The sequence below is a fragment of the Eumetopias jubatus genome, unplaced genomic scaffold, assembly GCF_037043125.1.
Source record: "Eumetopias jubatus isolate StellerSeaLion01/CBP00866 unplaced genomic scaffold, mEumJub1_p1.0 scaffold_6, whole genome shotgun sequence".
Classification (NCBI taxonomy): domain Eukaryota; kingdom Metazoa; phylum Chordata; class Mammalia; order Carnivora; family Otariidae; genus Eumetopias; species Eumetopias jubatus.
The window spans coordinates 50,251,312-50,272,557 of record NW_028274812.1 but is presented as its reverse complement, the minus strand read 5'-3'; the positions used below and the strand labels follow the sequence as shown (position 1 = coordinate 50,272,557).

At 35.1% G+C, this 21,246-nt stretch overlaps 1 protein-coding gene and 1 pseudogene across 3 annotated transcripts in view; both read right to left on the bottom strand.

Annotated features, from left to right (window-relative positions):
• The window catches only part of REV3L (REV3 like, DNA directed polymerase zeta catalytic subunit), a 177,263-nt gene that overhangs the window by 86,037 nt on the left and 69,980 nt on the right, over positions 1–21,246 (bottom strand). For all 3 annotated transcript variants that reach the window (XM_028104163.2, XM_028104166.2, XM_088023889.1), the window contains exons 6-12: positions 17,159–17,253; positions 16,311–16,415; positions 15,163–15,247; positions 14,927–15,075; positions 9,061–9,180; positions 5,432–5,669; positions 10–152 (exon numbers count right to left, since the gene is read on the bottom strand). In XM_028104163.2, coding sequence (XP_027959964.2) covers positions 10–152; positions 5,432–5,669; positions 9,061–9,180; positions 14,927–15,075; positions 15,163–15,247; positions 16,311–16,415; positions 17,159–17,253 — 935 coding nt within the window. The remainder of the gene's footprint in view (positions 1–9; positions 153–5,431; positions 5,670–9,060; positions 9,181–14,926; positions 15,076–15,162; positions 15,248–16,310; positions 16,416–17,158; positions 17,254–21,246) is intronic.
• Positions 6,051–6,320, bottom strand: LOC148164064 (signal recognition particle RNA; annotated as a pseudogene).

The following is a 21,246-nucleotide window of genomic DNA, read 5'->3' as shown; positions in this document are numbered from 1 at the left end:
TTTACTTACCACTATTTTCATCTGCAGTTCCATCTAACTGAGGTATAGAAAGATTGGCTAGAAGCAAACTGTTATTACTCCACTCCATTTCTTCTTCTGAAGATGAATCATCTTCTTCAGTTGAGCTTCTATGGGTATTTCTACACAGTGATCTACAGAATATTAAGATTCACTAGTGAGTATGATCATAGAAAAAAGCATGTCAGATTAGTAAAATTTGCTTAATCTGATGCTGTAATAGTAAACTGAAAAGATCTGAAAATTATAACCTTAGAAAAGCAGACTTATTTTGCTTTAGTATCATGTCCTATAAAAAGTTACTGCAGACAAACTTAAAATCCTTTTCGTGTGAGCTAGAAAACACCATCATTCCTGTATCCAAAGCTCCACACTATCCTGGACTACCATATCTAATCATGTTCTTCCTTATATTCTCCCCCTCATCCTATTATTAGATATAGATTACAGCTGGGGTGAGAACCCACTAACTTCTAAAAAGGTGGCATCCCGGCATATTTTAAGAAGTCTCCACAAATATATAATCTCTACACTGTGAACTGGAAAAAACAAACAAAAAGGTAAGCAAGGGGGTACTCAGGTGAGGCTGAAAGAGGAAACAGGGATCAGAGGGGCTAGGAAGTGGTACAGGTGTTGAGCCAATCCCAGCATTGGCTCTAAAGTGGGTTACTAAAGAATTCAGATGGGCTGTGAATTCCAGATAGATAATCTCTTCAGGATTCATCTCTTACCGATTTAAATTTTTTCACTAGGTCCCAGCTCAATACTTTCCTTTCTATCCATACCTAAGTTTTTCTTTCTCTTGTCTCAAAAATTTGATAATGCCCCTTAATTTTACATACAACAGTTTCTACATTAATCCTTTACCAAATCACAATTTGTACTAAAATCATTGTCTTAAGAGCCGAAAGAATTATTAAAGGTCATCTAGTCCAATTTTCTACTCAATGCAAAAACCTTATTTTTAACAGATGACAAAATCTCCATTTTTACATTCTCAGTATAAGGGGCTTGCTGTTTCACAGGTTAATCTTTTCTATTATTAATTGCTAGTGATTTTCTTCCTCTATTACACAGAATTTTCCAAATTCCATTCGTTATTCCTGCTTTTGTCATGTGTTGCTATATGCAGCCTATGCTATTTTCCACATAACTCTAAAATATTTGAAGGCATTTATAATTTGTCCCATAATTCCTCTCTAATTAGACCAAACATTATCTATTCTTCCTACTGTTCTTTAAAAGTGACAGTGTTGGGAATGCAAGCTGGTGCAGCAACTCTGGAAAACAGCATGGAGGTTCCTCCAAAAGTTGAAAATAGAGCTACCCTATGACCCAGCAACTGCACTCCTAGGGATTTACCCCAAAGATACAAATGTAGTGATTCCAAGGAGCACCTGCGCCCCAATGTTTATAGCAGCCATGTCCACAAAAGCCAAACTATGGAAAGAGCCCAGATGTCCACTGATAGATGAACGGATAAAGAAGATGTAGTATATATACACAATGCAATACTACTCAGCCATCAAAAAAAAAAAAAAAAGAAAAGAAAAGAAATATTGCCATTTGCAATGAAGTGGATGGAACTAGAGGGTATTGTGCTAAGCAAAATAAGTCAATCATAGAAAGGCAATTACCATATGATCTCACTCTAGGTGGAATTTAAGAAACAAAACAGAGGATCATAGGGGAAGGGAGGGAAAAATAAAACAAGATGAAATCAGAGAGGGAGACAAACCATAAGAGACTCTTAATCATAGGAAACTAAGGGTTGCTGGAGGGGAAGGGGGTGGGGGGATGGAGAAAATGAGGAATGGACATTAAGGAGGGTACGTGATGTAATGAGCACTGGGTATTATGTAAGACTGATAAATCACTGACCTCTACCTCTGAAACCAATAATATATGTTAATTAAATTTAAATTAAAAAAATAAATAAAAGTGACAGTGTTCACAGATCCTTCCTTTTCTTCCTCTTCTTTCCTTTTCCTTTCCTTTCTCAGGATTCTTAAAATATGGTACTCAGGGCAGAATATAACATCCACATACAATTGAAGAACCCCTTTTCTAGACACCATACTTCTATTTTTCAATCTCTTTCTAGTGTGCATTTATGAAATGTTTAGGTTTGTTTTCCCAAGGTTGACTTGGGCATGGTTTTCACAGAATTGGTCCAGTCAATGAAATATAAGCATTCATTAATTGTGGGACAAACCATGCCTATGATTTTAAACAGGCTGACACTACTGATAACAAGTAGATAGTGACTTTATAAGAATTTTATATATTTGAGTGTGCATGTACTTAAAGGTATAAGGTATAAAGGTATAAAAGTATAGAAGTATAAATAGCTAATAAGATATCATCTAAGAAACTGTAGAAAAAATGCTAATGATACTAAAGGTAAAATCAAAGAAATACCAAAATAAAACAATCAAGAGAGAAAAACAAATGGAAATAAGAAAAAGTGAAATGCCACAAGATCAAATAGAAATATCAAATAGTCAACACGTTGCTAAAATATGAAAGAAGCAATCCAATTTATTACAGCAAGACAAATACATCAAGTAAATACTGTAATTATTTTATTAATAAAATCCAAAAATCTGTTAGAACAATAAATGTTACCCTAGGTACAGCTGGTAGCTAATAATTAAAATCACTACTTTGGCAACACTACAGACTTACTGTACTTTTTTTAAAAAAATATTTTATTTATTTATTTGCTAGAGAGAGAGAGCATAGGCGAGAGAGTGAGTGAGAGCACAAGCAGGGGGAGCAGCAGGCAGAGGGAGAAGCAGGCTCCCCGCTGAGCAGGGAGCCCAATGTGGGACTAGATGCCAGGACCCTGGGATCATGACCTGAGCCAAAGGCGGATGCTTAACCGACTGAGCCACCCAGGCATCCCTATTGTGCTCTTAATAAAGTAAAATCATGGCTTTCCCACAGAATTTGTTAAGCCCAGAGTGAGCTGAAGGTCTATCTAGTGTGTATTTATAAAGTTGACTGACTGAACCTAAACATATGACTATATATTTCATCTAGATACAGCCCTTGCATGAGTCTATATACTTTATTAGGCATCACCTATTTAGTTTCGAGGCATTTTTGGATCTATATCGTCACCCAAAGAATTACCAATCTCTAATATTTGTGACGATCTCAATCCAATCTAGCATACTTTGCATTTAAGCATTTATGTTGTTTTTTAAATGAAAAGTCATGTAAGTTCTTGTGAACCCACCTAATTGGTCACTACTGCCATGTATTCTCCTTATCTACAAGGATGTTATGTAAGACTTTACCAAATGTGTGGCTGAAATTAAGACTCAATATGATTATAACATTCCCCTAAATAACCATATTTAAAAAGGATATAAAAACTGTAGAGCATGACTTGAACACATGAAGGTTCCTGATACTCTGTTTCCCTTTCAAGTGCCCATGTTTACTTAATAATCATAATTATTACCCCTTTTATAAAGGAGAACTAGAGGCAAGGAGGAGACCAGTTAAAAAGTGAATCATAGTGTTCCAGATAAATGATAATGAAGGCCCAAACTAGGACATTACCTTGGGAGGGAGGGGGGTGGAAGGATAGAACAGCAAAGGAGGGCAAGTCAAATACAACACTGAAGTTGCAAACTTCCAGATGTTGGGGAGAATTTATTATTACAGAAATCAGAACAGAGAAACAAGAACAAAGCCATTTTATAGGTTGATGTGGTTGAGGCATTTCCCAGTAGGATATTTCACGGAAAGATTTATAAAGTTTATATTAAAAAATCGAAAAAAAGATTTATAGATGAGCTATAAAAAATTGTCTTTCACCTCACTTTTTTTTTTTTAACAGATAGGAAATACTGACAAAAGACATTTTATGACATTGTTGAGGGTCAAATCTATCAGGAAATCAAATACCGATTCTGTCTGGACCAGGTAGCATTAGTTCTTCAAAGGTCAAGGGCTGAGTCTTTGAATGATTTATCACCGTCACAGCAAAGGGAACTGAGTAAATGAAGCTAGGAAAAGTATGAAATATTATTTTGTAGGTCTGGATTCTCCACCCATAGGATGAAAATGGAATTCTATGAGGGAGCATACTGTGAAAATATAGAAGAAAGAGTTCTGATGTATACTCATAACAAGAGAAAATTTCAAACAAACAGTTCAGAAGTTTTAGTATTGTCTACATAAGTTTAAAGGAGAGGCATACTCAGTGTTTCAGGCTCAGAGGACTCATCTTTTTCTACACACAGAACATATAACTCAAACCAATTAGTCTCACAAGAGACTGATTTGGAAAACCACAGTGCCATCTTATTCATTTAGCTTGAGAAATGGACCAGAATACCAGTGTCTGTTTCTGAGACTCTTTATTTATTTACTTTTAATATTTAATTCCTTCAGTCTAATCAGACCTAAAGGCTATTTCTTGTCTTCAAGCTGACTCTGTAACTGTTGCTGTAACCCATATAACTCTCAGGGGGCATTCTTTTTCCTAGTTTACAGGTAAGGAGGCACTTCTTCTTTGCCCCACTTATTAGCCACACATATTAATACTATATTTATAATTTCTAAATTAGGTTTATGGGGGTAGAAGGAACTGGAGGAAGGTGGTCAAAGGGTACAAACTTACAGTTATAAGATAAATACTAGGGATGTAATGTACAACATGGCGACTATAGTTACCACTCCTGTAGGATTAAAGAGGAAAGTTGTTAGAGTGAATCCTGAGAGTTCTCATTACAAGAAGAAACCTTTTTTTCCTTTTTTGCCCTCCATTTCTTTTTATTTTATCTATATGCGATGATGAATGTTAACTAAACTTATTTGTGGTAATCATTTCATAATATATGTAAGGTCAAACCTTTATGCTGTACAACTGAAACTCCCATAGTGATATAGGTCAATTATATCTAAATAAAACTTGAAAAAAAAAAAACCCTTAGGTTTAATCTTTCAATAAAACTGGAAAACAACACCTAGGTTTAGTCTTTTTGAACGTAGCAAAATCTTATTTTGCTTAGAATATGAAGTTATGCCACATGAAAAATAAAGCACTACTTTAAAGGGATTTAAAAGAAGACTATTTATTTAAGATTTTATTTATTTATTTGACAAAAACATAGACAGCATAAGTAGGCAGAGTGGCAGGCAGAGGGAGAGGGAGAAGCAGGCTCTCCACTAAGCAGGGAGCCAGACATGGGGCTCGATCCCAGGACCCCAGGATCATGACCTGAGCCAAAGGCAGCCGCTTACCAACTGAGCCACCCAGGTGCCCCAAAAGACGACTATTTAGTTTATAAGGTATTTATATTATGAATAATAGTAAAAAATCATTTCTAATTAAAGAATAGTGATAAATGACAACAGGAAATTATTAAAGTAACTGAAATAACTAAAAAGTTACCTCTTTTTGGCAAAAGGTTCTTCAATATTGCTGTCCCATCTCTGAGACATCACCAAACTAAGCTCCATTTCTTCTTTTTCAATCTGTGGTTCATTTTCTTCATCGTCACTATTTTGGGGATTTTTAGTGTTTCCAAAGAAATGACATGGTGATGGCATCCTATTTCTTCCCCCCTGATATCCATCATTTTCCAAACCAGCAAGAAGATGTACCAGAGCCTCGTCAGGACTACTGTCCACTATAAAACAAGTGAAGCATCACTAACAAATAACTTTTCTAAATAATTCAACAATTCAGATCAATTACAAAACAACAAAATCACAGATGCTGGCACATACTGAAAAAATACAGCTCATGCAAAGACTTCTGTGTTACTGTAGCTCTTTTATCAAAGTGTGATGATCCTTGGACTCTTTGCATTGTAATGATTTTGTGTCCTCATTAAAAAGAAGATTCCCAGAACCCATCTTTCATCTTTTCAGAATCAGAACTTCTGAGTTAGGGCCCCGGAAGATGCATTTTGACAAGCTGTCCAAGCTTTTACTGCACAATTAAGCTTGAGGAGCACTAAACCAAATAGGGTCACCAGGGTTCAAAACAAAATCAAAATACATAATAAATATATGAATAAATGCTAAGGAAGAAGTGCCTTAAAAACAATACATGTGAGCACATTATTCTCACTTAAGTTTTGACCTGCTCCATTTCACCCCTCCTTAGGCAACCTGGTGGTCCCCCGCTCCCGGAAGGTCACCATATTGATGCCGAACTTAGTGCGGACACCCGATCGGCATAGCGCACTACAGCCCAGAATTCCTGGGCTCAAGCGATCCTCCTGCCTCAGCCTCCCAAGTAGCTGGGACTACAGGTGTGTGCCACCGTGCCCGGCTCTCACTTAAGTTTTATTTAGCTCATAGGATAGTTAAATGAAACCTGTGGTTGAAAAACACAAGAGAGCTTTAAAGTGGTCAATGACATTACTTAAAAAACCTTGAAGACTACAGTGAGATGCCACTTCATATGCACTATGCTTGCCAAATCAAGACAAGTAATAAGTATTGGAAAGGAAGTGGAAGAAATTAGAACCTTCCTATATTGCCGGTCAGACTGTAAAATGGTGCAGCAGCTTTAGAAAAAAGTTTGATGGTTCACTGAAATGTTAAACATAGTTACCATATGACACAGCAATTCCACTCCTGGTATAAAACCAAGATAACTAAAAACATATGTCCACACAAAAACCTATACATGAATAACCACAGCAGTATCATTCATAATTGCCAAAAATGTGGAAACTCACAAAGCCATCATCTGAAGAATGGATAAATGAACTATGGTATATCCATATGAGGGAATATTATTCAGTAGTGAAAAGGAATGAAATACTGATACATGCTACAACTGGAATGAACCTTGGTGAAAACATTATGCTAAGTGAAAGAAGCCACAAACAAAAGGTTTTATGATTCCATTTTTATGAAATGACCCAAATAGGTAAATCCAGTAAAAAAGAGAATAGATTAGTGGTTGCCAAGAGCTGAGAGGAGGGAAGAATGGGGAGTGACTGCTAATGGCTATGAGGTTGCTTTTTAGGGTGATAAAAATGTCCTGGAATTAGATAGTGGAGATGGTTGCATAACTCTGTGAACAAGACAAAAATCACTGAACTGGGGGTGCCTGGGTGGATCAGTTGGTTAAGCATCTGCCTTCGGCTAAGGTCATGATCTCGGGGTCCTAGGATCGAGCCCCATGTCGGGTTCCCTGTTCAGTGGGGAGTCTGCTTCTACTTCTGCCCCTCCTCCCCATTTGTGCTCACTCTCTCTCTCAAATAAATAAAAATCTTTTAAAAAATCACTGAACCATACACAATTAAGAAGGCAAATTTTCTGGTATGTGAAATATCTCAATAAAAGGTATTATTAAAAAAGGGGGGGGCTGTGCCTGGGTGGCTCAGTCAGTTAAACATCCGACTCTTGGTTTTGGCTCAGGTCATGATTTCAGGGTCATGAGATTGAGCTCAGCAGGGAGTCTGCTTGAGATTCTCTCTCTTCCTCTCCTTCTGCCCCCCCATGCATGCGCTCTCATTCTCTCTCAAATAATAAATCTTAAAAAATAATAAATCTTAAAAAAAAAAGACCACGAAGATGGAGGTTTGTTCTAACACACAACTTTTTTCTCTGTAAAATGAGATAATGCACTCCCTATTTACTAAAACATCAGGTTTCATGTTTTCTTCATTGACACTGAAGAAATTGGTTCAATTATACTACCAAATATAAAGGCAAAAATAAAGATGTTGCTTACAAGAGCCATTTTGGCAAAAATCTCTCTTTTTTAAAGATTTTATTTATTTGACAGAGAGAGTGAGTGAGTACAAGAAGGGGGAGCGGCAGGCAGAGGGTGAGGGAGAAGCAGGCTCCCTGCTCAGTAGGGGTGTGGGGCTCGATCCCAGGACCTTGAGATCATGCCCTGAGCTGAAGGCAGATGCTTAACTGCCTGAGCCACCCAGGCGCCCCCAAAAATCTTTTCTTAAACCTAGAATTGCAGTTCATTTTTCCTGTCTCATTCTTAAAAAAAAAAAAAGATTAATATTAGGCAAATGATTTATAGGTATTTGACTTTCAGATCTTAGACTAACATTGAGATTGCATTTTTGCAACCTTAGGCAAGGTGGAATTTATCTACTGATGATATATTCTATTTGCCTCATCTAATGAAATAAGGATATGTCTCTCTCTGTCTCTTTTTCAATTCCTTCATTTTCTCTTTGTTCCTCTCTTTCAGCTGCTTATTTTTTCTCTGGATCATTTCTTTCTGCATATGCCATTCATTTATAAAGGAAAAAAAGTTTTCTACTCCTGTCTCAAATATTCTTGATCTATGACTGTGTACAATAATTTTGGTACTGTTCCTAGTCAATTTGTGTTCCATTCAAATGAAAATGAAGATGACAAAGGACAATGTAGAAAGCTGGGAACACATTTGATACAATAAGAATGAAAAAATAGAAAGTTCACAAAGAAACATAAAATCACTAAACCAAGCTATAAAAAAGGCATAAAACTCAATGACATCTCAATTTTTGCAATGAAATTTTAAATAAATTTCTGAAAAAGATGTCAGTAAATTAGACTATATTAATGAAATGAAATCTAGCAAATGGCTTATCATGCTAATGAAAATGCGTTTAGGGAAATGAAAAAACACGCAGAAATAAAGGTCATAGTCTACTCAAACAAAAATTAATGGCTTAAAAAGAACTGTTCAGAGAAATTTCTGATACTCACCAAGAAAGAATTATGGTATTTTATTAATGTACTCAACTTTGGAAAACTTTAACTCAAAATGAATGCATTTTCCCCCCTAAAGCAATATGGTTTTCCTCCAAAGTGAAGTTAAAAAAAAAAGCAAAGGAATTATTTTCCTTCATAATTGTTTTTTTAGAAAAAGCTGTGTAAAAAACAAAAAACAAAGCTGCTTCATTTAATACAAGGCTTCATTTTATACTTACAGTAAGAATTTATTGAACATGCAACATTAACCTCTTCAAACCAAAGGAAAAATATCCCCTCACATAATACACTTTCACTGATTAACATACTGAAATTTATGGTAGAATTGTTACTTACAGAAAACGGGTGACTCATTCAGTCTTTGGGTCAAAGGCTGAAAAGTCTGACTATTTTCCATGAGGTTCAAAATTGCTTCTTCATTAATAAGAGCTTCCTCCACTTTGTGTGTAGTGTGACCTTAAGATGACAAAGAATACAAAAACATTAAAGCAACAGCTTAAATCTAAAATTTACTGTTTAAAATTTGTGTAAATTAGGAAGCATGACGATGCAAACCTATTTAAAATTTTGAAGTGTTAGTGATATACGTTAAATAAAAACATAATAAAATTTAGTAAAAGCCACTGGAATATCTAACCAGTTACATGTAGTAATTAAAAAAGGGGAGAAAAAAAAACAAAAACAACCCAGGGGTGCCTGGGTGGTGCAGTCGGTTAAGCCTCTGACTCTTGGTTTTGGCTCAGGTCATAACCTCAGGGTCATAAGACGGAGACCCACATTGGGCTCCATGCTCAAGGAGGAGTCCGCTTAAGATTTTTCTCTCCCTCTCCCTTTGCCCCTCCCCCACTGCTTGTGCTCACGTGTGCACAATACACTTTCTCTCTCAAATAAATCTTTTAAAAAATTTTTAAAAATTAAGAAAACCCTCAGTCTGTGAATCACTCAATATTTACAATCTCTTTAGCCTTGTACAGTTACAGTACTCTGATTAAATTAAAATATACATAGGGAAAAGAGTAATATAATTCTTTATTCTCTATGGTTTAAAAAATTACAAATTATTTACATTTCTCAGCTTTCAACTCATGATCTAAAAATTTGTTCTTTAAACATGTGATTTTAATAAGCCTAATTTGAAACGCTGGATTAAATAATTTTAAGAATAAAGATAAAATGAGTCTCATAATCTAGTGAAAGGGAGAGAGATAGAGACAGTAAAAGGCAAATAGCAGCAGGAAATAGCAGAAAAGGGAAGGCAGTTAGAGCTAACTGGAAAGCAGTTCCCCTCCCTGCACTCATGCACTTTCTCATATAAGTACAATCTTTTTATTTTTAAAGATTTTATTTATTTGACACAAAGAGAGAGAGAGAGAGCACAAGCAAGGGGAGCGGTAGAGGGAGAGGGAGAAGCAGGCTCTGCTGAACAGCCCGATGCGGGGCTCGATCCAAGGACCCTGGGATCATGACCTGAGCCAAAGGCAGCCACTTAACCGACTGAGCCCAGGCACCCCTCTCATATAAGTAAAATCTTAAAAATAAATAAATAAATAAATAGAAATATTGAGGGGCGCCTGGGTGGTTCAGTCAGTTGGACAACCAACTCTTGGTTTCCACTTGGGTGGTGATCTCAGGGTTGTGAGACTGGACCCTGCTTGGAGTTCACGCTCAGTGCAGAGTCTGCTTCAGATTCTTTCCCCCTTCCTCTCCCTCTTGCTACGCCCCTCCCCCTGCTCCTGCACGCGCGCTCTCTCTCAAATAAATAAATAAATAAAATTTTTAAAAAAAGGAAATAGTAATCTTGAGTAGACCTGTAACAATTATGGAAATTAAATTAGTAGTTTAAAATCCCCTCTATTTTCCATGCCCCAACACAAAATTCACCTACAAGAAACTATGCAGTCTGGATGTCTTTATAGATGAGATCTATCAAATCTCCAAGAAATAGATTATACAAATCTAATAAAAATTGTTTTTTTTAAATTGAAATATAATTGACATACAATGTTATATTAGTTTTGGTTGTACAACATAGTGATTTGACAATTCTATACATTATTAAAATTCTTGAAGAGTTCAAAAAGAAAGAAAACTTCACAACTCAATGGGGCAAAGTATGGCTCTTTCTCAATTATTAAAAACAAAAAGAATAAATTCCAAACACAGTATTAGTAAAGTAGATATAGCAATGCTTTAAAAAAAATACCACATTGTGACAAAGAAGGGTTTCTTTCAGGAGTACACAGATAGTTTAACATTTGAAAATAAAAACCATTTTAATGTAACTATATTATCAGAGTAAAAGAAAAAAAATACAATCATTTCAATAAATTCAGAAAAGAACATTTGGTAAAATTTAACTTATTATCCATTCATGATTTAAAAAAACTAAACTTCATAGCAAGCAAGCAATAGGAGAGATCTTAATCTAATTAAAGTTATCTGTCAACAACCTGTAGTACATTTCATATGTAATGATAAAATATAGAAGCAATCCTTTCAAAGCCAGGAAAAAGACCATTATTTCTACTTAACATTATCTGAGTCCTTAAGCAGTGCCTTAAAAAAGATGGGTAAAGAAATAAAGTTGTTATTTACAGATGAGGACTTCATACACAAAAAAATCCAACAGAAAAAAACTACTAGTGCTAATAAAAGTTGCTGTATATAAGATTGATGTACAAAGGTCAGTGAAGTTCCTGTATACTAGCAACTAGAAGATATAATTTTTCAAAGATAAACTTACAATTGCAACAATTATAAGGCACCTGTAGTACATCTAAGATATCAAATTTTACAAAGAAAATGGCAAAACTCTATTGAAAGATATGAAAGAAGACCAAGTAAAATGAGAAATACATCCTGTTCATAGATGAGATGATCTAGCTTTATTAAAGATTAAAAATGTTCCTAAATCAGTCTATAAATTCAATAAACTGCCAGCAAAATCTGAACAGGATACTTTCCAGAAATGAACCAACTGATCCTAAAATTAATATGGAGAGTTTCTTTAAAAGATCAAGAGTAGACAATTTTGTAGTTGAACAAGGTAAGATCTGCCCCTGATATATATATCAATACTTATAAATCAATAGTAATTACAACAGTATATTAACATAGGGGAACATAACTGAGGTGGAATGATTCAGTGGAAAAAAAATTTTGCAGTAAATATGCTGGAACTAGCTATTTACCTTTAGAAAAATATGGGGTGCTTGGGTGGCTTAGTTGGTTAAGTGTCTGGCTCTTGATTTCAGCTCAAGTCATGATATTGAGCCCCAATTCTCTTTCTCCCTCTACCTCTCCCCCTCCCTCTCTTATAAAAAGAGACATAATTAGATCCTTACTATATATACAAGTAAAATTTCGGATAAGTACTTATAAGACCTAAATGTGAAAAACCAAACTGTAAGCACACATAAACTGTAGGGATGAAAACTTGCATTACATCATGATAGGGAAGGACCCAAAAGAAAATGAGCCAAGAGCATGAATAAGCAATTCTCAGATAAAGACACACAAATGCTCAAACTTATTAGTAATCAGGAAATGCAAATTAAACTAAGGAGATACCATTTCACAGAATCAGAATGGCAAAAAATTTTTACATCTGATACTATCAAATGTCATTGAGGATGGAGGGAAATATAAGCTCTAGTACACTGTGGGATTATACACTTAAGTACGATCATTTTATATTATTACTATTAAAATGTGATATTTTTATTAACATACTTCAAAATCTGAAAAATGAGCTCTAAAAATAATAGGGCTTATGGGGGGGAAAAGGTTAAGGCAAAATTTATGCAGCTTTGTAACCAGAACACTAATAAAATCAATAATTGGTACCTGAGGAGATAACTCAGGCAGGCAGGCAGCCAGTGTGGCTGGAGGCTGTCACAGTGGATATTAAAATGCACAGGAAATAATGGTATGGAAATGCTGGATACATTTTGATTAGAACGCAGCTGGCAGATGCTAAGACAAAGCAAATGCAAGTAGAACTCTGAGCCAGTAGGTTGCCAATGAGGTGAGCCCAGGAGACCTCAGGTGCAACCTGCCATGAGTCAGAGACGTCAAAATGCTGGGATGCAAATCTTCGGGAGGAAGCCCTGGGTGTAACGATGCTCATTTGGAATTGTAGTTAAATATAAGTCAAAAGAGCCTTTGCCGCTAATGCAGCAAGTGTAAAGGAGGCTTTTCCATTCCTGCTGAAAGCTGTAATCCAACTCCTGCTATTCTGGCTCCCCTTGCCTAGAAAAACTGCATATGAAACAATGTGACTTTGGAGTAAAACTTTTTTTTTTAAGATTTATTTATTTGACAGAGAGACAGACAGCGAGAGTGGGAACACAAGCAGGAGGAGTGGCAGGGGGAGAAGCAGGCTCCCCGCGGAGCAGGGAGCCGGATGCGGGGCTCGATCCCAGGACCCTGGGACCATGACTCGAGCCGAAGGCAGACGCTTAACGACTGAGCCACCCAGGCGCCCCTGGAGTAAAACTTTCATTATTCTTTTATTTACTAATCATGTATAATCTACCTTACAGAAACCCTGTTAGAACAGATGCTACCTAGGTAGAGTACTTATACCCTAAGACCTGGCAAATTACACTTCTATATGTTTTCTATGGAGAAACTCTTGCCACAAGATGACAAAAATAACACTTATATTAATAACAGTGCAAAAATGAAAACCATCTAATAGTTGTAGAGAAGCAGATAAACGTGTTTAGTCTTTCAAAGGAACACTATTCAGCAGCTAAAATGAGTGAACTAGAGACATGTATGAACAAGGATAGATTTCAAAATTATAATGTTGACATAAAAGATACTCAACATCATTAGTAATGAGGGAAAGGATAATTAAAACTATAATGAGATGCCATTTCACACACACTAGGATGGCTATATAAAAAAGACAAGTGTTCATGAGGATGCAGGGTCACTGGAACCTTCACATAATGCTGGTGGAAATGTAAAACAGTATAGTCACTTTGGAAAACAGTATTTTAGTTTATTAAAAAGTTAAATGCAAGTTTACCAAATGACCCAGCAATTCCATTCTTGATGTCTCTCAAGAAAAATGCAAATATACATCTACACAAAGACTTACATGTAAGTGTTCAGAGCAGCATTATTTTTAAGAGCCAAAGAAGTGAAAACAACTCAAATATCCATCAACTGATGAATGAATTAACAAAATATGGTAATATCCATAAAATGCAATACTATCTGGTAATAAAATTTAAAAAATTGAAATACTGGTAGATACTACAATATGGATGAACTGGAAATATTATGCTAAATGAAAGAAGACATAAAAAATCACATATTGTGTAATTTCATTTATATGCTATATCTAGAAAAGGCAAATCTTGAAAGTGGATTGATTAGTGATTACTTAGGGCTGGAGGTGAGAACAGATGTGACTGCAAATGGACACAAGGAATCTTCTGAGGTGAAAGAAATGTTCTAAAATTGAATTATGGGGATGTTTGCATAACTCTATAAATTTACTAAATCATTGAATTGTACACTTAAAGATTTTTTTATCTGTGAGAGAGAGAGAGAGAGCACAAGCAGTGGGAGCAGCAGGCAGAGCAGGCAGAGGGAGAAGCAGGCTCCCCACTGAGCAAGTAACCTGGTTCAGAACTCAATCCCAGGACCCTGGGATCACGACCTGAGCAGAAGGCAGACACTTAACCTACTGAGCCACCCACGAATCCCTGAATTGTACAGTTAAAATGAGTGTGCTTTATGTTATACAAATTATACCTTAATTAATTAATTAAAAAGTAGGCTCCACACCCAGCATGGAGCCCAACGTGGAGCTTGAACTCACAACCCAAAGATCAAGACCTAAGCTGAGATCAAGAGTCAGATGCTTAACTGACTGAGCCACCCAGGTGCCTCCTCAATTACATTATGTCAAGTAAGACACCATTTGTGTAAAATTTAAATACTAAATTTAAAACCTAAAAATTTAAAACCTAAAATAGCAGTATATATTATAGACATACATAAGAAAATATAAAATCATATGGTAACAATTTACAACAACTTTAGACTAGTGTTTACCTCTAGAAATGAAGAAAAGGTAAAGGAATGGGAGAAACTTAGCTAAGTCAACTAAATACTAATCTCAGTACTAGATATACCGATGTCTATTATAGTATTTTCTGTATACTTGCAAAACAAACCTCACCTTTGCTCAACTCTGTATCTTTGTGGACTTCTACCATATTAGCTGGCGTACACTGAAGAGTATCAGGAGACAGAACTTCAGAGTGCAATGTTAACTCAGCAGAGAACTCCTGAGATCCATCGCTGTAGTCCACTGATCCTGATAATGTTCTGCTTAATTAAAACATATCCTTTATAACAAACTAGATAACAAAGCAATAAAATTAGTTCTGAGATCTATAATAAATAACCACTTACACAGAGAAATCATTCTGTTTGAGAATTTCCTGAAGTCTCTTCTGAAAAATTTTGTCACTTTCTGTTGCTGGCACAAACCTGCGATCTTTGAATTTTAAAAGTGCATTAAAACATGTAGATAATGAATGAAATATTTTCCTTTCTCTTAGAGTAGCTTTTAAAATGGTTAACAATTTCCTATCTTTCTCTTGACACATATAATACCACCTAAAAGTAGTCCTATTATTAAATCAAACAAAAGAGAAACAGTTGTTACTGAAGCTATAAAATTAAGTACTTAAAGTCAGTTCAAGATTAAGTTCTATAGTTATAACCTAAACCTAAAACAAAAACATTGTTCTCTACCTATAAATGTATTGCACACTCTGAACTTAGAAATTTCCCCCTTATAAAATATTTCTATCTTAGAAGGCATTCAAAATTTATCATAGCATTTTTAGCGTCCAAGATATAATAAAAATTTTAATTGGACTTAAATGTATACTTACTACTGTATTTCAAATATATTTACCTTCTGAATTATGTCTTTTTATTCTTTTACATATGTCTTTAATTCTTTTACTTTTATTTAAAATTTTTTATGGTATCCATGGCATTTATTTAAGTCCTCAAATTCTTTTTTGAATGTAGCAGAATTTAGTAATACATAAAATGAGTATTTTCTTCAGAGCTGTACAAGATGATCCAAGTGGGAATTTATAGGACATACCCAGAAAATAGTTTAAGGGCAGTATTTCAAAGCTTACATTTTCAAAGCTTAATGAACAAAACACAGTGTTTCTAAGTTGGGACTCATATCTTCTGTGAGTATTCTAGCTCATTTGGAAATACAAAAGCCTAGAACATTCTAGAAAATAAAAAAGGAGCTAAGAGCTGGGACAAGAAGACAAGGTAAGGTGAAAAACCAAGGACAATGAAGATGCCAATTTCTATGGGGATGGGGGTGTGGGTGGAGGGAGAGAACAATGAGTGACACTTTGGAGGTAAAGAATTACAGTTCAGAGCAATGACAAAAGGAAAAAACTACAACATTTAAAGGTAATTTGAAAAATAAACTTTAATGTCAAGGTAAAAACTCAATGGCTTAAACTTTTCTATTAGAATATTTAGTGTAAAAAAAAATCACCAGAGTACTATTAGGTTTATACCTTGTGATTCGGGTTGGCTAATTTGAGAAGTTTCATTTCTGTTTCTTCGCCGTTGCTTTTCATCTTCCCATATGGCCTGCAGACCAGGGTTTCCACCAATTTGAGCTATAATCACAACAGTACTTTAATACGACAAGGATCAAAGTGAAAAATACTTGCTCAGAAAAAGAAATCCAAAATTAAAAAAAAAATACTGCCTTAAAAAAATTATCTGCTTTGGGCGCCTTGGTGGCTCCGTTGGTTAAGCGACTGCCTTCGGCTCAGGTCATGATCCTGGAGTTCCAGGATCAAGTCCCGCATCGGGCTCCCTGCTCAGCAGGGAGTCTGCTTCTCCCTCTGACCCTCCCTCCTCTCACGTGCTCTCTCTCTCTCTCTCTCTCAAATAAATAAATAAATAAAATCTTTAAAAAAAATTATCTGCTTTATGTAATAAAATGACCAAACATTCCCAATCTACATTATTACATTATTCCTTTTTTAGTTTTCTTCCTACTGGCTCCCAAAAACCCAACAAATGAGTAAGATTTAAACATTTGATGACAGCCAATACACCTAAGAGTCCCCTCCCTGGTATATAACCTAAAAATTAAAAGGCAGAGTATATGAAATTCTTTTATGATGGCTAATGTATTTAGTGTCTTACTTTAGGCTCATGTCTATGCAAACATACATGAATGAAAATATAATGACCATCTCATCAGAGGTACAGAAGAAATCTTCATAACATTTTGCATCCTCCTTCTATAACATGTTACTTCCCTACTAATGTTTTCTTCCCTATTTTTTCCACTCTACTTTGGTCATTACATTTTAAAATAAAAAACACATATTAATAATTGCGTATATACCTTCAATGTCCAGCCGATTTAAGATATCAGCAGCTACAGCATCCACTTCTAATTCACATGTACTCTGTGGTTCAACACCTTCCAGTATTAAAGAGCTGTATTAAGAAGATATCAAAAAATATAACAATCAGGGGGTGCCTGGCTGGCTCAGTCAGTAAAGCATGCAACTCGATCTTGGGGCTGTGAGTTCAAGCCCCACAATGGGCAGAGATTACTTAAAAAATAAATAACAGATTTAAAAAATATATATCACATAAAAGCAAATTTTCTGAAGACTTTTCTTATATAATTTTTCATGTTTAGTGATATTATAGTAAGTCACAATTATTCATGACACATTTGATACTGTGTGTGTACATATAAAGAAATAAAAATCAGGAAGAGAAAAATATAAAACCTATTGTATTGACAACTCTATTGAGATCCTTTTTCAGTATATTTTATGTATCTTGGTTCATTATATCTTATATATAAGGAATGTACAATGCTTTAGCATGTGGGTCATATCCAGGGTAGAATGGGATTAGATAACAGAGGGACAGCAGAGGGATACAGAAACCATATACGTTTGTAATGACTTGCCCAGAGGCATCTTGCTCTGCAATCATAGATGGTTGTAAAAAATGAGGACAGAATATGCAACAAGAGATAAGGGGAAGTAAGCATACTGAAAAGTGGGCAAATGATACTGTTCTCCCTGTCCTCAACTACTGCTGAGCTGAGGAACACTTTAAAAGTCTTCATAACTACAGAACTGAGAAACTATATGAGTTCAACAGTGGGATCACAGCTAAGAAAAGTGGTGATACCACAAGGCATTAATTCTTGTGACAACTTCAGAGGGTTGTTCCCCACTAATGTTCTTTTACTCAAAAGCACTTTTTTTTCATCAGAGCTGGATTAGGAAGACACCACATAACTGTCCCTGTTTGACAGAATGAACGTACAACATCTAATATGGATACCAGTTTGTTCATTCCAAAATTTAGATCTACAAATATGGACCCCAAATGAAAATGAGAACTTTTACTAGAAAGTGGGTGATGGCAGATTTCATTAACATTTTTAGTTGAAAGTTTTTTTTTTATGTCTTAAGAGAAACATATTAGCAAAACCTAATTTTCCACTGTCTATTCCTAAGGAAATCCCTATATGTGTATACATATACGTGTAGATACAAAACACACACATACATCTTTTTCCATTGATAGAGAAGGGACATATTAGCCAACCTATCAAAATATATCCCTTTTACTTTCAGAAAAAAATAATTATCAATGTAACTTGTCTTTTTTATTCATATAATTTAATAAAATCAGTTTTGCCATGAATTGAAATAGTAGATAAAATAGTTTTTGGTCAACAGTTTTCTCCTTTTACCAGAAAGTTTCACAATTTTTGCAAGAATTATACTGTAAATTTCAAGGGTGAATTTTCCAGGAGTAGCATATTTGTGATAAAAGATGGGAAGAATAACATTAAAAAAAATGCAATCTCATAGTAAAAATTTACAACTTTTTCTTGCCCTTATTACAAAACTACTTTAGACATTCAGAACAGGAGGTGTTCCTAGGGAAAGAATTAGTTTTCACAATTAAAAAATTTGTTTCCAGTAGATAGAAAAATCTTAAGTAAAAAACTGAATGAGCAAAACATGTAAACCATTCATTATAGTCATGAAAAGTAGATAAGCCATATGATAGTAACTAGACAATTGTGCCTCTCTGAACATTTCTATTTCTAGCTAACACAACAGACCTACAAATTAGAATCACTGAGGGTGGAGCTCAAACATCTATAATTTTAAGTCTCTTCAGATCAATTGATGGGCAGCCAGGGTTGAGATTACTGCAGTAGACTTGACTTTTGTGGATTCAACACTCTGGCAAAGGACCCTGAAGGTCCATGATATGTGGTAATTTACAATGAGTTAACAAGTAGGGTTAGCAGAACTGCTAACTCAGCACTCTCATCTCTTAGGAAGTTGCTGCTATTTGTCATGGTCCTTGTAATAATGTTTGTGAAGGAATATAAAACATTTCTTTGTTTAAAAAAAAAAAAGGGACCCAGCAAGAAGGTGATAACATTGGGGACAGAAATGAGTCTAAGAGTACTAATCCATGACAACATTTTTTGACATTATGCTATTTGTACTTGGTGAAACAATGGATTCTCATGTTTATTACAATATAAGCATCCCCAAAATAAAAAATTTGTGGGATAATCTGAGACAAAAATATATAACTATCCTATATTTATTATAAATTCTAACTCAGTAACTTGTCTAATTTCACTAGTTTGCCTATTCATATCTTTGCTCATAATTTGTCAGTTAAGAATAAAATGGGCTCCCCAAAAATAGTCTAAGTTGCAATCTTTTCATTATATACGGTTTCCCCAAACTTACTTCTAACCAGTAAAGCTTTACTATGACCTAACTAGAAAGATGGTTGCTTATAAACAGATTTCAAATACTAATAAATTCTGTTATTTGATCAAGTAAAACACAAGTTATTAAATATGGAATTTTGAAAACTAAAGGCTCTAGTGAATAGGTAAAGTCCTTGGATCAAATTGATGTGCTCCAATTTCAGAAAGATAGAGGAATGGTATCACAGGCATAAAAAAATGAAGGCAGCAAGTAGCTTCTTGGTCACTTCACTCTGGACTGATTAGAACTTGAATGTGACGTGGTAAATAATATTTTATCTAGACTTAATACCATTTCGACATGATTAAAAAACAATTCTGCTGTATCTGAGAAGGAACCAAGAAGTACACATGTGTGCGTATGTGAACATATGTGTGCACGGTTATCAAAAAGTCCTAACACTTGTTAAGGTCAATCAAGAGGTAAGCCAAGTCACTGTGCATATCACTTTGAAATCCTCGAAGTTTCGTTCTGGTATAATTATTTCTGTCATAAAACAATGTATTTCTATCATTATTTAGTGAGATTCTTTCTTAACTTTAGCTATTAAAAGCCCAAGTAGGGGTGCCTGGGTGGCTCAGTCATTAAGCATCTGCCTTCGGCTCAAGGTCATGGTCCCGGGGTCCTGGGATCGAGCCCCGCATCGGGCTTCCTGCTCTGCAGGAAGCCTGCTTCTCCCTCTCCCACTCCCCCACGCCTGTGTCTCTCTCTCAAATAAACAAAATCTTAAAAAAAAAAAAAAAAAAAAAGCCCAAGTAATTCCAAAATGTGGAAATTCTGCGAAGTACACATTAGGATCTTAAACAACATAAACTTTATATTTTTTTAAAATATTTTATTTATTTGACAGAGACACAGCGAGAGAGGGAACACAGGTGGGGGGGAGTGGGAGAGGGAGAAGCAGGCTTCCCGCAGAGCAGGAAGCCCGATGCGGGGCTCGATCCCAGGACCCTGGGACCATGACCTTGAGCCAAAGGCAGAGGCCTAACGACTGAGCCACCCAGGCACCCCACAACATAAACTTTAAACAAATATTTTTATGATAGCTTATCTTCAGTTGCTTACTAAATTCACACTTGCTTATTATGAAATAAAACATAAAATCATTTAACTAAACACTTTTTCTATCTTGCACTGTTCATGAAAGTTACCTACTTAAAAAAGTATCAGGTGACATGTGGAAAGAGGAAGACCATAATTGTCCTGCCAATACCCAAATGATAAATAGAAGGACCAAGAAAGCTTGGGCAAACTTTGTGGTATAAAACAGATACCTCTCTGAATTCTATGTATAAAACTATTATTGATAATTTAGATAGGCACTAATTACATATCTGCTTTATGGTAGGGAAATCTAAACATCTGGAAAATGTTACCTCCCCCAGAAAGTCTAATAAATAATATACCTGGTCAAAGGAAATCACAAACTACATTATTCATACACAGTATGTCAACCTACTTTTTTCCCATAAAAATATTTAGAAATTTGGGAGTTATTTTTATTAAAAATATTTGCTATTTACATTTTAAATTGCTATTTTACTATGTGATTTTTATTTCACAAGTTACAGGATATCAATTTACAATGCATAATGAAGATATGTTGGAGAGAAGTATAAAAATTTATACCCAGATTACTTTTATTAATTAGATAATA